The sequence below is a fragment of the Euleptes europaea genome, chromosome 3 (genome assembly GCF_029931775.1).
Source record: "Euleptes europaea isolate rEulEur1 chromosome 3, rEulEur1.hap1, whole genome shotgun sequence".
NCBI lineage: Eukaryota > Metazoa > Chordata > Lepidosauria > Squamata > Sphaerodactylidae > Euleptes > Euleptes europaea.
In genome coordinates this window covers 87,634,836-87,649,055 of record NC_079314.1, presented here as the reverse complement: position 1 = coordinate 87,649,055, position 14,220 = coordinate 87,634,836, and the positions used below count along the sequence as shown (strand labels likewise).

The following is a 14,220-nucleotide window of genomic DNA, read 5'->3' as shown; positions in this document are numbered from 1 at the left end:
CCTTGGTTTTATAGGCCTCAACAGCAAACATGTAAAACAACCTTTGGTCCTTTCTCATTTCATGAGTTCTGCTGATGTTAATTGTTCACAAGCAGAAGTACCAGCTGCAGCAGATTGGGAGGAAGGGGAGCCTAGGAAGGGAACAGAAAGACCCTTCAGAGAAGTAAAATTTGACTGAGTTAGTAGGCTTATGACAAATGTCTTTCCTTCAGCCTAAAACAACAGTCATGTAGCACTGGAGACAACAAAGGCATAATGAGACAACAAAAGCTGGGCCAGACCTTTTGGACACTGCTGCTCTCCACCCAGCTGCTTTGGCAGACTGGTGAGGGCAAATGTTTGAAAAATGACTGTCTGATCAATGTAATGATGGTGAATGACTACGGATTCCCAGTGACCACAGAGAACATAAAAATAGCTGTGCGATTGGGATTGAGTAAGGTGGAAGAAGTCCTGAAAGGTAAGAGCACAATGCCATAGCACTCCAGTACCTTGTGTGTGGGGGGTGGTTGTCTTTGGGATACTGTCCTAAGCAGAGTTACACCTTCTGACATCAATGGACTTAAAAGGCTGTAACACCCCTTAGGATGGTAACAGTGTATCTCCTAGCTATGTGAGCCAACCAATAACCAAGATTGCTCTTACCTTTCAAGCCTGCTGGGCCTGACCAGAAAGAAGGACTTTTGTGGTTATTTAGACTGAATATTGGATTGTATTAGATAATACTAGTTAACTGGAATGTTAATTTCTAGAAGCTGAGAGTTGTCTTCTTTAGGTGATACATGTATCCTTTTAAAATGAGGTAAACTAGAGCAAGGTTGTTCCACTCCCAGGAAAAAATACTCCATGAGTGTTTAGCTTCTCAATGCAGTATATTTATATGGGATTTATACACTTCCTCTGTCAACCACTGAAGGGTACTTGTCTACTTACCAGAGCAAACAGGAAACATATACTCACACCACAACAAGACTTATGTGTAAAAATTCATAGGAAAATTGATGACGATTGTAATTCCATAATGGGGGGACCCAGGAGTATTGGTTTGCTTCCCTCTTCTGTTTCCACCTCCTCTCCCACTCCCAGCTCCAGCTCTACTTCTTCCCCACTTTTTCCTTCTGGTGGTAGCAGCTGCTCCTGTAAGTCAGACACCATTTCAGGTTGCTACAATATCTGCATATACACAGACACTGCTTTTAACCTGTTTGTGTTTTGGACCCCCACATTATTATTATTTAAATCAGTTTTCTGTAAAGCAAGGGTCTCCCCTGGGTTTCCAGAACCCTGAACTATAGCTGAGACTAACTCGTAGTACAGATATCTGTATGGGTGAGGGGGTCAGCCCTTGGCTATTAGATATAATAGAGAAACAGCGTGGTGTAGTGGTTAAGAGCAGCAGGCTCTAATCTGGAGAACTGGGTTGGTTTCCCCACTCCTACACATGAAGCCAGCTGGATGACCTTGGGCTAGTCAGTTCTCCTAGAGCTTTCTCAGCCTCACCTACCTCACAAGGTGTCTGTTGCTGGGAGAGGAAGGGAAAAAGATTGCAAGCCAGTTTAATTCTCCTTAAAAGTTAGAGAAAATTGGCATATAAAAACCAACTCTTCTTCTTCTATAAGGATATTCCATTACTATTCCTTTTAAAGACAAATCAGGCAAGTACTTGATCAACCAAAAATGCCATCAATTCAAACAATTATATGAAATGTTTGTTTTACAATTAAATACCTAATTCTCCTGCTTTTTTGTTGTAGAGAGCAATTTGAGTGTCAATCTCAACGCAACATTTAACGACTTCAATTCATCTCTCTATGTCTCACAAGGCTGCCGCACTAGCACTTGTGAAGGTGTGGAAATCATCAGGCAGCTATTTGTGAGTATCAATACCTTTTTATCATCTTTTTGATTCACGTAAGCATTGACTGGGATGTGGAATGGTATCCCATCAGATCTCAGAAGCTAAGCAAGGTTGGTACTTAGATGGGAGACCACCAAGGAACACTCTGCAGTTGAAGGCAATGGCAAACAACCACTGCTTCTCACTTGCTTTGAAAGCCCTTTGCTGCAGTTGCCATAAGTCAGCTGTGATTTGATAGCATTTTACACTCATCCATAGAATACTTATGGGTGACAATACCAGGCCCCAAAGGTAATTTAGTACTGGGGACATTCTATTGGCCCCTTGACCAAAAGGCTCAGTGTGATCTAGAGATGGAAAATGAAATCAGGGAAGCATCTAAAGGTAATAAAGTAGTAATAATAGGAGACTTTAACTTCAACGTTAATATTGACTGGATAAATGTATGCTCCGGTCAAGCCAAATAGATAAAAATTTCTAGACATCCTCAGTAACTGTGCCCTCAAACAATTGGTCATGGACCCAACCAGAGGGGAGGTATTCCTGAATTTAATATTCGGTAGTGCTGCCAGTGACAGTGTGGGATGTGGATGTGGTTGAGCCAGTTGGCAACAGTGACCACAATGGCATCAAATTTAATTTATATGTAAGGGGGAAAGTGCCTGGGAAATCTCACACAATTACATTTGCCTTTAAAAGAAGGAACTTTTCTAAAGTGAGAAACTTGGTAAAAAGGAAGTTGAAAGGAACAGTGAGGAGGGTTAAATCTCTGGAAAGGTCTTGTGAGTTACTCAAGTCCTTAATAGAGGCTCAGCTAGATTGCAGGTCAGGAAAGGTAGTATAAAGTCCAAGAGGTCACCACCATGGCTAATGGGTAAGGTGAAGGAAGCTATTATAGAAAAAAAGGCTTCCTTCAGAAACTGGAAGGCTTGCCCAAACGAGGCAAACAAAAGCAAAAAAAAACTTGCACAAAGGAAATGCAAGCAAACAATTAGAGATGCGAAAAAGGATTTTGAGGATATATTGCTAAACACATCAAGACCAACAATAAGAGATTTTTAAAGTACATTAGGAGCAGGAAACCAGCTGAGGAAGCTGTTGGACCATTGGAAGTCAATGGGAGTAAAGGAACACTAAGGGACGATAAAGCAATTGCTGAGAAACTAAATTAATTATTCTCATCTGTCTTCAGTCCTGTTAAAGATATAGGGCAGATACCTTTTCCTGAACAGATGTTTTGGGGAGGGGAGAATGAGGAGTTGAGACAAATAATGGTAACAAGGCAGGAAGTTCTAGAACCTATAGACAAATTGCGAACTAACAAGTTGTGGGCCCCAGATGGTATTCATCCTAGACTTCTTTAAAAACTCAAATGTGAAATTGCTGAACTTCTAATGATGACATGTAAATGTAACATGTCCCTTAGAACAGCCTCTGTACCAGAGGACTGGAGAATGGCCAATATAATACCCATTTATAAAAAGGGTTCCCGGGGGGTGTACAGAAAATTACAGGCCAGTTAGCTTAACGTCTGATCCAGGTAAATTGATGGAAAGCAGTCTTAAAGATAGAATATCAAGCACACAGAAGGTCAAGCTGAGCAAAAACCATCATGGCTTCTGCAAAGGTAGGTCCTGTCAGTAAGCATATGGACAAGGATGAGCCTGTGGACATTGTGTATTTGGATTTCCAAAAGGCTTTTGACAAAGTCCCCCACCAAAGACTGCTAGGCAAACTTCATAATCATGGGATAAGAGAATAAGTCCTTTTATGGATTGAGAGCTGGCTGAAAAATAGAAAGCAGAGAGTAGGAATAAATGGTCAGTTCTCACAGTGGGGGATGTGAGCTATTGGGGTCTCTCAAGGATCTGTGTTGGGATCAGTGCTTTTCAACTTGTTCATCAATGACCTGGAGCTGGGGGGTGGGGGAAGCGAGGTAGCCAAGTTTGCAGATGACATCAAATTATTTAGGGTGGTTAAAACAAAAACGGACAGTGAAGAGCTCCAAAACAATCTCTCCAAACTGGAGGAATGGGCATTTAAATGGCAAATGAGATTCAATGTGAGCAAGTGGAAAGTGATGCATGTTGGGGCAAAAAATCCCAACTTCACATATACACTGATGGGATCTGTGTTGGCGGTGACAGACCAAGAAAGGGATCTTGGGAAGGTAGTGGATAGCTCGATGAAGGCAAAATTCCATGTGAAAAAGGCAAATTCCATGCTGGCCATAGTTAGACAAGGAATAGAGAATACAACTGTTGCTATCATACTGCCCTTGTACAAATCTATGGTGAGACCACACTTGGAATACTGTGTACAGTTCTGGTCACCACACCTAAAAAAGGATATTTCAGAGCTTGAGAAGGTGCAGAAAAGAACAACCAAAAGATCAGGGAGCTAGAGCAACTGTCCTATGAGGAGCGGTTAAAATGGTTAGGGCTGTTTAGCTTAGAAAGAAGGCAGTTAAGGGGTGACATGATAGAGGTCTGTAAAATTATGCATGGTATGGAGAGAGTAGACAGGGAGAAACTTTTCTCCCTCTTTCATAATACTAGAATGCGGGGTCATCTGCTGAAGCTGGAGTGTGAGAGATTCAAAACAGATAAAAGGAAGTATTTCTTCACACAACACATAGTTAAATTGTGGAACTCACTGTCTCAGGATGTGGTGATGGCTGCCAACCTGGAAGGCTTTAAGAGGGGAGTGAACATGTTCATGGAGGATAGGGCTATCCATGGCTTTTAGTCATAATGAATACTAGTCATGATGCATACCTATTCTCTACAGTATCAGAGCAGCATGCCTATTATATTAGGTGCTGTGGAACACAGGCAGGATGCGGCTGCAGTCAACTTGTTTGTGGGCTTCCTAGAGGCACCTGGTTGGCCACTATGTGAACAGACTGCTGGACTTGGTGAACCTTGGTCTGATCCAGCATGGCTTTTCTTATGTTCTTACACATACCGTATTTTTCACTCCATAACACGCACCTGACCATAAGACGCACCTAGTTTTTAGAGGAGGAAAACAAGAAAAAATCTGAGTCGCTCTCCTCCTCCATGGAAGCCAGGGTCTCTCACTCTGACTGACGTCAGCTAGAGGACTCCTGACCGCTCTCCTCCTCGGCCTCCGCTCTGTTGTTCCAGCGTGCCCAGCCGGCTCTGTGCGGCCTCGCCCACCTCCCAGCTGGCCATCGAGGCGGGGAACACCTGCTTGCGTCGTTCCGGCGCGCCCAGCCGGCTCTGTGCGGCCCCGCCCACCTCCCAGCTGGCCATCGAGGCGGGAAACCCCTGCTCGTGTCATTCCGGTGTTCCCAGCCAGCTCTGTGCAGCCCCACCCGCCTCCCAGCTGGCCGTTGGGGCGGGGAACGCCTGCTCGCGTTGTTCCGGCGCACCCAGCCAGCTCTGTGTGGCCCCGCCCGCCTCCCAGCTGGCCGTCCGGGCTGCTCAGCTCCTGCCCCGGATGGACTGGGCTAGGGTCCGTCTCAGGACACACATTCACTCCATAAGACACACAGACATTTCCCCTCACTTTTGAGGAGGAAAAAAGTGTGTCTTATGGAGCGAAAAATACGGTACACATTCTGGTCAGAACCAAATGTAGCAACCAATGGAAAAGTGTAAACGGTTCTTATGATAATGTACCATTTACAAATTACAGTTCTGTGTTTTCGTTCTCTCTCTCTCTCTCTGTGTGTGTGTGTATATATGTGTATATATATATATATATATATATATATATATATATATATATATATATATATATATATATGTGTGTGTGTGTGTGTGTGTGTATATATATGTGTGTGTGTGTGTATGTATAGCCCTGACAATAATACCATTCTCTCCCTTTAAAGCTCCAACTGTTCCTCAACCATGTACCTATATAGCTTCTATTTATGCCACTAAATAGAACATACATGAGGCTTCATCTTATTTAATGATCTCCATGTCTGGGATCTACTCTCGTAACCAATATTTTTCTTCCTATTGCTATTGCCATTTTTCACACTTTCTTGTCACTTGTTCGTTTGCCACAGAAGCACTTTGCATCTGGATAGTGTTTTTTCTCCCTGGATTTTCCATCCTCCACTGATGGTGGTCTTTTTAAAATTACAGAATGATGGTAATCTTGGGTGTGCTGTCCTGGGTCCCGCATGTACCTATGCCACATATCAGATGGTCTCGTAAGTATTTGGTAAACATACTGTATTTGAGGTTAAAATATTGAATAAAGTCCATACTTACTTATAAGTCTAGCAGAGGCATGTATTCAGCATAATGCTTCAAGGACCTACATTTCCCATCTCTAGTTTTTTAAATGTATGTAGGAAAATACCTTGTAAAGCTGGAAAGGTTAAATGTTATGAATGCTTTAGATCTCCTCCTAAATTGGAGCATCTGATAATCACACCATGATATCTCTTGCATTGCAGTAATGCATCTCTTCACTATTTTCTGGCCATTGTGTTGTAGACATTTCAAAGCAGAGTAAGGCAGAGCAGTATTTAGTTGGAGTTGCTCTCCTGCTAAAGAAGCTTTGCAGTTTGGAGGTGCTGTTAGAATGATCCGTATGTTCAGACCTCAGTGGTAGCATGTAGCACCTTCAACCAACTTAAGCTAGTGTTCCAGTTGCAATTTTTTCTTGAGAACTAAGTTTTGTGCATGGATATTGAAGCTCTGACAGCATCCAGGTTAGATTACGGCAATGCCCTCTACATGAGGCTGCCTTTAAAGGCTGTTCAGAAACTTCAGTTGCTTTAAAATGCAAGATTGCTAGAAAGAACGGATTAAAGAGAACAAATCTCACCAGTGTTGAAAGAACCTCATTGGTAAACACTTAATTTCTGGGCACATTTTAAGGCAGTGGCTGTAAGCAGTTTGAGACCGGAGTATTTAAAGGTCTTCCTAGTTTTGGTGTGAGCCTGTATGAGAACTGTGCATGAAAGACACTGCTCCATGTCCTTCTGCCTTAAGGGATGAGGTGGGTGGTCACAAGGGTCAAACATTTCTGTTAGTGCCTTGTTTGCAGAGTGCCATTCCATAACTGTTCACCTGGTCTCAACTGAGTTGTCTTTCTGGCTCCAGTTTAAAGTTTTTATTTTAAAAAATACAGACAGAGGGTAACATCCCTGACACATATCTGCCAATAGTGGCTGGAGATAAGCAAATTGGCTTTCCTGTATTTATATCTGGAAACTGTTTATAGAAGAAAAATCAAGAGCTGTGTTTATTATCCTGTAAACCTGAGTAGTTATTTATGGCCCCAAAGGTGTGAGGAGCGCTGAAGAATCAAATGGACTTTGATCAATGCATTTCTGGTGTATCAAGGGTGGTAGGCTGTTTCCATGCTGGGAGAACCCCTTATAAATTCCTTGCTTTCATCAAGAAACCTTCCTTTTCTGTGAAAAGAGATGTATTTTCTCGCACCTAACATCTTATGGCCATATGTTTTTGGGCTCAAATCCCACACTCCTGGAATCTTAAAGTCAGGAGATTTTGTGAGTGCTTTGTCACACACCTCTGTCTATATAAACCAAATGATTATTTGGGGTTCATAGATTATTTTTTCTTAGTGGATGGGTTTTTCCCCCAGTACATCATTAAAATAATGGAAGGACAAGGGTTCAAATCAGATAATCTAGGTTACTGAATTACTTTGGGTCAGTCATTCCCTTTCAACACAGTGCACTTTGCAATATTGTGAGGGGGGAAATTGAACAATCCCACCCAAGTATGCCACCCTGAGCTGCTTTAAAGAAGGGCAGAATAAATGAATAATCAAATAAAAAGTTCAAATGGATAAATCCTAAGTTATTTTAAAATACTGCTGAAAAAGAAAAGCTTTGCATCTTTGTAAAAAGACATGAGAAGGGGCTTTGTGGACCTAAAAAACTCAAAAACCTGTTCTCTAGCATAGGAATGAGCACTGAAAAAAACACAAAGGTCGTTTATTCATGGTGGTTTGCTGCACTTTCCATGCTGTGTTGCCACGTGGCTAATTTTGAATTATTCATGACTGTTTCGGTTTGAGCACAAGATTCGCTTTATACCCACATCATCAGAAACCTGTTTTGCAGCGATTTTGGATTTTGCTCCGACCTTTCTGTTGCTGAGTTCCATGAAAAACTCCCTGGATTCAGATCAGTTCTCCCCGCCCATGCTGGCAAATTACTGCTCCCTCTCCCGCGACTCCCTCCCAGGCGAATGGTGATTGGACAAGGGGAGTTCTGCGCTCCGACAAGAAGCCCGCCCCCTTTCCTGCCCTTTGTGTTTCACCCCTATCCCCCCCCCGAGTTCGACATTTTATGAGGTGCCCTTTGCCCATTCCTTTGCACGCTATGCTCCTCAATTTTTTCTTAAAAGCGCCAATGAGGAGACTTGCCCTCACAATTTGTTTTTGCTCGATCGCCATTCCAGTAGTCTGAAAAGGGATGAACTAAAACGAATGACAGGCCAGCCCATTAGAAACGACGGGAGTGGCTGCACAGGCCGTTTGAAATAATAGGAGCCTGGATTGCCCATAGACTTGCATTGGCTACATTGAAATACATTAAAGCACAAAAAGAGTTGCAAAGAAAATGTGGAATGGATTTTCCAGCAGGGTCTCTAAACCCAGCCCCCCAAGTGGATTGACAGTACCTGGGACTAGCACAATTGTCCCAGGGCTAGATTGACAGCCCCCCAATCCACTTGGGGAGCTGTCAATCTAGGCCTGGGACACTTGTCAATCCATCCCTAAAACACTTCTGCTAGTCCCAGGGGCTGTCAAACCACTTGGGGGGCTGTCATTCCAGCCCTGGGACACTTGTGCTAGTCCCAGGGGCTGTCAATCCACTTGGCGAGCTGTCAATCCAGCTCTGGGACATTTGTGCTAGCCCCAGGGGCTGTCAATCCACTTGGGGGGGCTGTCAGTCCAGTCCCAGAGTATTGTATCTGGGTTTAGAGACCTTGCTGGAAAATCCATTCCACATTTTCTTTGCAACTCTTTTTGTGCTATAATGTATTTTAATGTAGCCAATACAAGTCTATGGGCAATCCAGGCTTCTATTATTTCAAACGGGCTGTGCAGCCGCTCCCGTTGTTTCTAATGGGCTAGCTAGCCTGTCATTCGTTTTAGTACATCCCCTCCCCCCGCACAGAGATGGGCGAAGTTGGGGTGGAGGTGGGGGCGGGCATCACCAATGACGTTAGGGCTGCAACAACAGGGGACTGACCCAACGGTTGTTGAATACTGCGGGCTTTGTTTCATTAATAACCAAACCAACATTGGGTTTAACAGAGATTATTCGCTTCCTTGAATAAGCATTTTACATTCGCTTTTTTTTCACCCCGCTGCAAGAGAGCAGCAAACTTGTCCGTGAATAATTGGCCAAAGAGTGTTGCAAATCTGATCCAGTAGCTTTACTTTGATGCGACGTCTGTAGATATAGCACCCACACTGGAATAATTTTCTTCTCATTTTTCTTAGAGTGGAGACAGTAATGGGCCTCCCTCTGATCTCTGTAGGGAGCTTTGGGCTGACTTGTGACTACAAAGTAAACCTAACACGGATGATGACACCTGCCAGGAAAGTGAGCTACTTCTTGGTTGATTTCTGGCAAAATTCCAGATTGCCATTCAAAGCTGTCTCTTGGGAATCTGCTTATATCTATAAGACGAATATAATCACTGAAGACTGCTTCTGGTAGGGAATTCTTCTTATATGCCCGGTCTCTGCAAAGCGTCCATTATTTTTAAAACAGAGTATTTTTGCATATGAGACTTATATCATGAGAGCAATATCTGTGTAAAAGCTTTGCTTAAATCTTTCGTGAACACAATTCATTTTTAATGGAATTCCTGAAAGAGAAATTACCAATTTATTGAGCGCTTGTTCTCTAGCATTTATTTTCCTCTGGTGCAGGTTCACAGCAAGAGAGGTTCAACCAGACTAGAGGTTGAAAGATGTATGAGTGGATCTTCAGCACATATTTGTTCCTAAATAGCTCTTTGGATTCCCAGCCTCAAGTGGTTCTTTGGAAATACTGCTTGCCCACTTCAGAAAAGTACAGGTTGCCTATATGTTTCCCTCAATGGGGCAACCATGTTGAGGAAACCATATCAAGTCAGGGAACCATATGAGGTGGGAAAGTGTTAAACCCTCTTCCCTAGGGTTGCCAACCTCCAGGAGGTGGCTGGAGGTCTCTTGCTATTACAACCAATCTCCAGGTGACAGAGTTCACCTGGAGAAAATGGCCGTGTTGGAAGGTGGATTCTACGGCATTATACCCCATTGACTCTATGGCATTACACCCCTTCCCCAAACCATACCCTTTACAGGTTCCACCCCCAAAATCTCTAGGTGTTTTTCAACCTGGAGCTAGCAACCCTACTCCTTCCCCTATTCTATGGCCTTAATCCAAATTGTCGTTTCCCTCAGTTCCTGCTATTTAGCACAAAATATGTTTTGGGTATCAGGTCTTGTTTAATTTGACACTAACAAAACAACCGGGGAAGCTGCCCAGGGTGTGACTCTCAGGGAGAAGAGAGCATATCAGAGAATGAATAAGCATTTGTGCTTTTGACTGATTGTAAGGTAAACATGCTTGGCAGTGTCTGTTTTCCTACTTTCATGTTGTTTGAAATAATAAGATTTAGAAAACTTCTGTAAGTTCATACAGGGACAGAACCAACATTTAGTTTTCTAAAGCTGTAATTGTAACTTTTTGCTTAGCAACCAAAGCAAGTGTTGAGATTTAGTCAGGGTACAGAAATGTCTAGTTACAGCTCTGAGCTAATGTATATTTTTAAGGACACTGTCAGTCTGAATTCTCTGGGCCTCTCTTTAAGAAGAAATCCAGTTTCTGTTAAACTCCTTTTAAAGATGTTTATTCAAACAGGCATTTGCTGCTGTGCAAAAGATGATATACACATTCACCTCCTATCCTAACTTCAGGTATATGAATGCTCTCGAAGCTGGAGTTACATACTTCTCTGAAAAAATAAAAGACAGGGAGATCATAAGGACCCCAGAGCTGCTAAAGAAAACACTGACAAATCCATCTCGAAAAAGCAATGGTAAGGAAAGATGGGGAATTCTTTTGTCCATAGGTTACATTTTCTGTGTATTACATTTTTTCTGGATCTCAACAGGTGAATGTTATTCTTAGGAGAGGAAAAGGTGAAGAGAGAGAAATATACTGATTATTATCTTAATTTAAGGGTGAGAAGTAATAACCGAGCTCTTGCTTGCCCCTTGATAAATTGGCATTAACACTCTGGGCATCTTCTAGAAGAAGTCAAGAGCTCTCTTCTTGTATGGATTATTTTCACAGAACCCTGCCTTGCTTTTTAAACTGAAAAGCCAGGGGCGGATTGGCCATTAAGGCCACCCAGGAAAACCCTGGCTCCAAGCAAGGGGCAGCCCTCATAGCTACCGGTGTCGCAAACTGGCGGCCTTTGCAGCTGCTGCAAGCAAGCCACCTGTGCCAGCCCGGTGTGAGGTGGGTAAGCTGCAGCAGTGGTGAGTGAGCCATCTGTCCTGGCTTTGTGCGGGGTGGACAAGCCGCCACCATGAGTGCCCCATGCTGGGCAGATGAGCTGCCGAGGCAGCAGCTCGCCCACCCCACATGGGGCCTGTCCAGCTGGATTGCTTACAGTGGCTCTCCCGCCCCACAATGAGCCATGGCAGCTGGCATGCCCACCACAGTGGTGAGAGAGCTATCTTTTACTCCTTTCCCCCCTCCATGGGGGGGCAGGGCTGGGGGGGGGTGCTTTCCAGAGCTGATTTTGCTTCCCAGTGCATCCCTGCTAACAGCCCCTACAACTCAAGGTTAGAAAATATGGAAAACGTTTTGGAACAAGCTAAGCTTGCACAGAGAAGGTGCATTCTGTGAGAACTGTAGTGGAACGAGACTCAACATCGTAAAGGCCACAGAGCAGCTTGTAGTCTGGAGCTTTGGAGCATCCCCACAGGGATTTTTCCTTACATGGACACCAGGAAACCCATTAATTTAAAAAGGAATGTCTACACAAGGCCACGGTTATTCTGAGCATGACTTGTGGACTTCCCAGGACTTACCTCTCTCTTACCTTTTGCACCTCTGTACATGCAGCCCATGTGATCCAACTTGTGATCTTGAGTTATATCTTCTGCTAGATTTTTCTGGAATCACAAATGCCTTTACCAGTGTGGATTTGCTTTAATACATTCTCTGCTGTTCTAAATTACAGTGATCATCATGTGTGGCACCCTAGAGGACATTGAGACAACCTTAGAGAATGGAGAGGTGGATGAGGACATAGTTATTATCCTGATAGATCTTCACAGGTAAAACAAAATGGAAGCAAATCAAAATAGTAAAAAGAGGAATTCATATCCCTGGAATGATTTTCCCAATAGCTATATCCAGAGTTAAGTATATTTTTTAAATTTTTAAACATCCATTAAACTACCATGCCAAGACAACCAAAATTCTGTACCAAAAATGTTAATTATGTGACCTGTATAAATTATGCAAGGCCAGACAATTTGCATATATTTGAATTTTAGTAATTGATTCCTTTCATCTAGATATAGAGAGGGACAGACAGCAATGCAGATAACTGAAGCTTTACACTTGCTCACCCCAATCCATACTTTATTAGCTGCTGAGATTTTGCCACACACTTTCATGTCTATGTTTGTGGCCATGAGGGCCAGGTTGTTGCATTTTAGAGGAAAAATGAAAATTGAGATTTGTAGAATCAGCACAGTGCATGTAGACTACACACACTGGTATGTCTTAATGTCCTTTTCATAATCCTCATAATCTTTTTGTAAATATTTTGGGAAGCATTTGGTTTTTCAAAGTCTTTTTCTATTTTGCTGATTATCAACAAAATGCAATCTTAATTTGTAATGGAATGTCAGAATTAGGGAACTCATAGTTGGTGAAGCCTTTTGAATTGTATATTGTTCTGTTCTCTGCACCATACAGGAGTCTTGCCAGCTTCTGTTTACAAAGGTTTTTCATGATCTTTATGGTAAAAAGTGATGTGGAGACAGATGTTTGAGATCAGATTATAATAATATTTATGAAGATCTCAAGAAGTTTCAGATATATTTTGAAGTAATCTTTACAACAAACCTGCAAGTCGACAGTATTAGAAATAGGGGTTAAGGGAGACATAATACTTTGTTTAGTTATTTCATGGCTGAAGGATGGATTCAAACAAAGAACTGAGGTAATGAAATTAGCACAATAGATTTTTTAAAAATGAATGTCTGTTCCAGCTTCTACAACCAACGGTATCAAGTGGTAAAGCTTTCCCTAGTCTATGCTACTTCAGTCACCTGTCAGTAGCAAGACTATAGGTCACCAACTCCTGTTTGAATAGTAGGGTTGCCAATCAGTTCACCTAGAGAAAATGGCCACTTTGGCCATTGGACTCTATGGCATTGGAGTCCCTCCCCTCCCCAAACGCTCCCCTCCTCCGGCCCCACCCCCAAAACCTCCTGCTGGAGGCGAAGAGGGACCTGGCAACCCTATTGAAGAGAGCTGTCTTATGACGTGACCGTAATTTCAGAACACTGTCAGAAATTGTCACCATGCCCAAATTATTGCCCTATGAGGGCTTTGCAGCCTCAGGCATCATCTCAGCAATTCATATAATCCATCCCTGTTACATTTCTATTAAGCTAAGAACTGTTGCTTCTATAAGGAAGATGTGAGCTCTAGGAAGCCAAGGAAGCCCAATGAAAAGAGACCCACCACAGAAAAAATCAGAAGAGCATGTTCCGATTGTACTACCACATCTGCTAATCAACAGTTAGGAAGTTATCACTCTCTAGGCTGTATAACTTGTTGTTTCTGTTGCCCTTGCTCATTCCCCTGTGGGGCATTTGTGCTTTCCTTCACAGTAATAAGTACTTTGAAAATGGCTCTTCATCCTTTGCGATGCAGAATGTCCTTGTCCTGACACTGAAACCACTGAACACTGCCTTGGTTTCTGAGAATTCAGAAGATTCCTACTTGGTAACTTAATTTTATAGTTACTCCTTCACTCATGTCTGCATTGTTCTCACAATACTGCCATAGATACAAGAGTACTTTCAGATTGTACTTATTTTAGAAGGTGGACCTATATGCAACAGAAGCAAAATAAAATTTCTGTGGCAAACCCATCTCTTTGAAATGTGATCTATCTGAATGTGTTGTGATTTTCCCAGACTGCAATATTTATACAAATATATTTAGTGTTAGATATTGTACAGTGGGGGCTAATAACCGCCATGCCCCTTACTTACATAGCCATAGTGGTTATAGCTGAGTAGGCGTGAAACTGACAGATCTCCCAATAAATTAATATTTCAGCTACTAATTGGTAAAACCACTT

The 14,220-nt window shown here is 42.7% G+C and overlaps 1 protein-coding gene across 1 annotated transcript in view; it reads left to right on the top strand.

Annotated features, from left to right (window-relative positions):
• Nucleotides 1-255: 255 nt before the first annotated feature.
• GUCY2C (guanylate cyclase 2C) overlaps nucleotides 256-14,220 on the top strand; it is a 73,168-nt gene continuing 59,203 nt past the window's right edge. Inside the window, exons 1-7 of the mRNA XM_056847180.1 lie at nucleotides 256-460; nucleotides 1,755-1,873; nucleotides 5,980-6,047; nucleotides 9,332-9,547; nucleotides 10,799-10,920; nucleotides 12,076-12,172; nucleotides 13,745-13,859. Of these exons, the coding sequence (XP_056703158.1) occupies nucleotides 256-460; nucleotides 1,755-1,873; nucleotides 5,980-6,047; nucleotides 9,332-9,547; nucleotides 10,799-10,920; nucleotides 12,076-12,172; nucleotides 13,745-13,859 (942 nt within the window). The remainder of the gene's footprint in view (nucleotides 461-1,754; nucleotides 1,874-5,979; nucleotides 6,048-9,331; nucleotides 9,548-10,798; nucleotides 10,921-12,075; nucleotides 12,173-13,744; nucleotides 13,860-14,220) is intronic.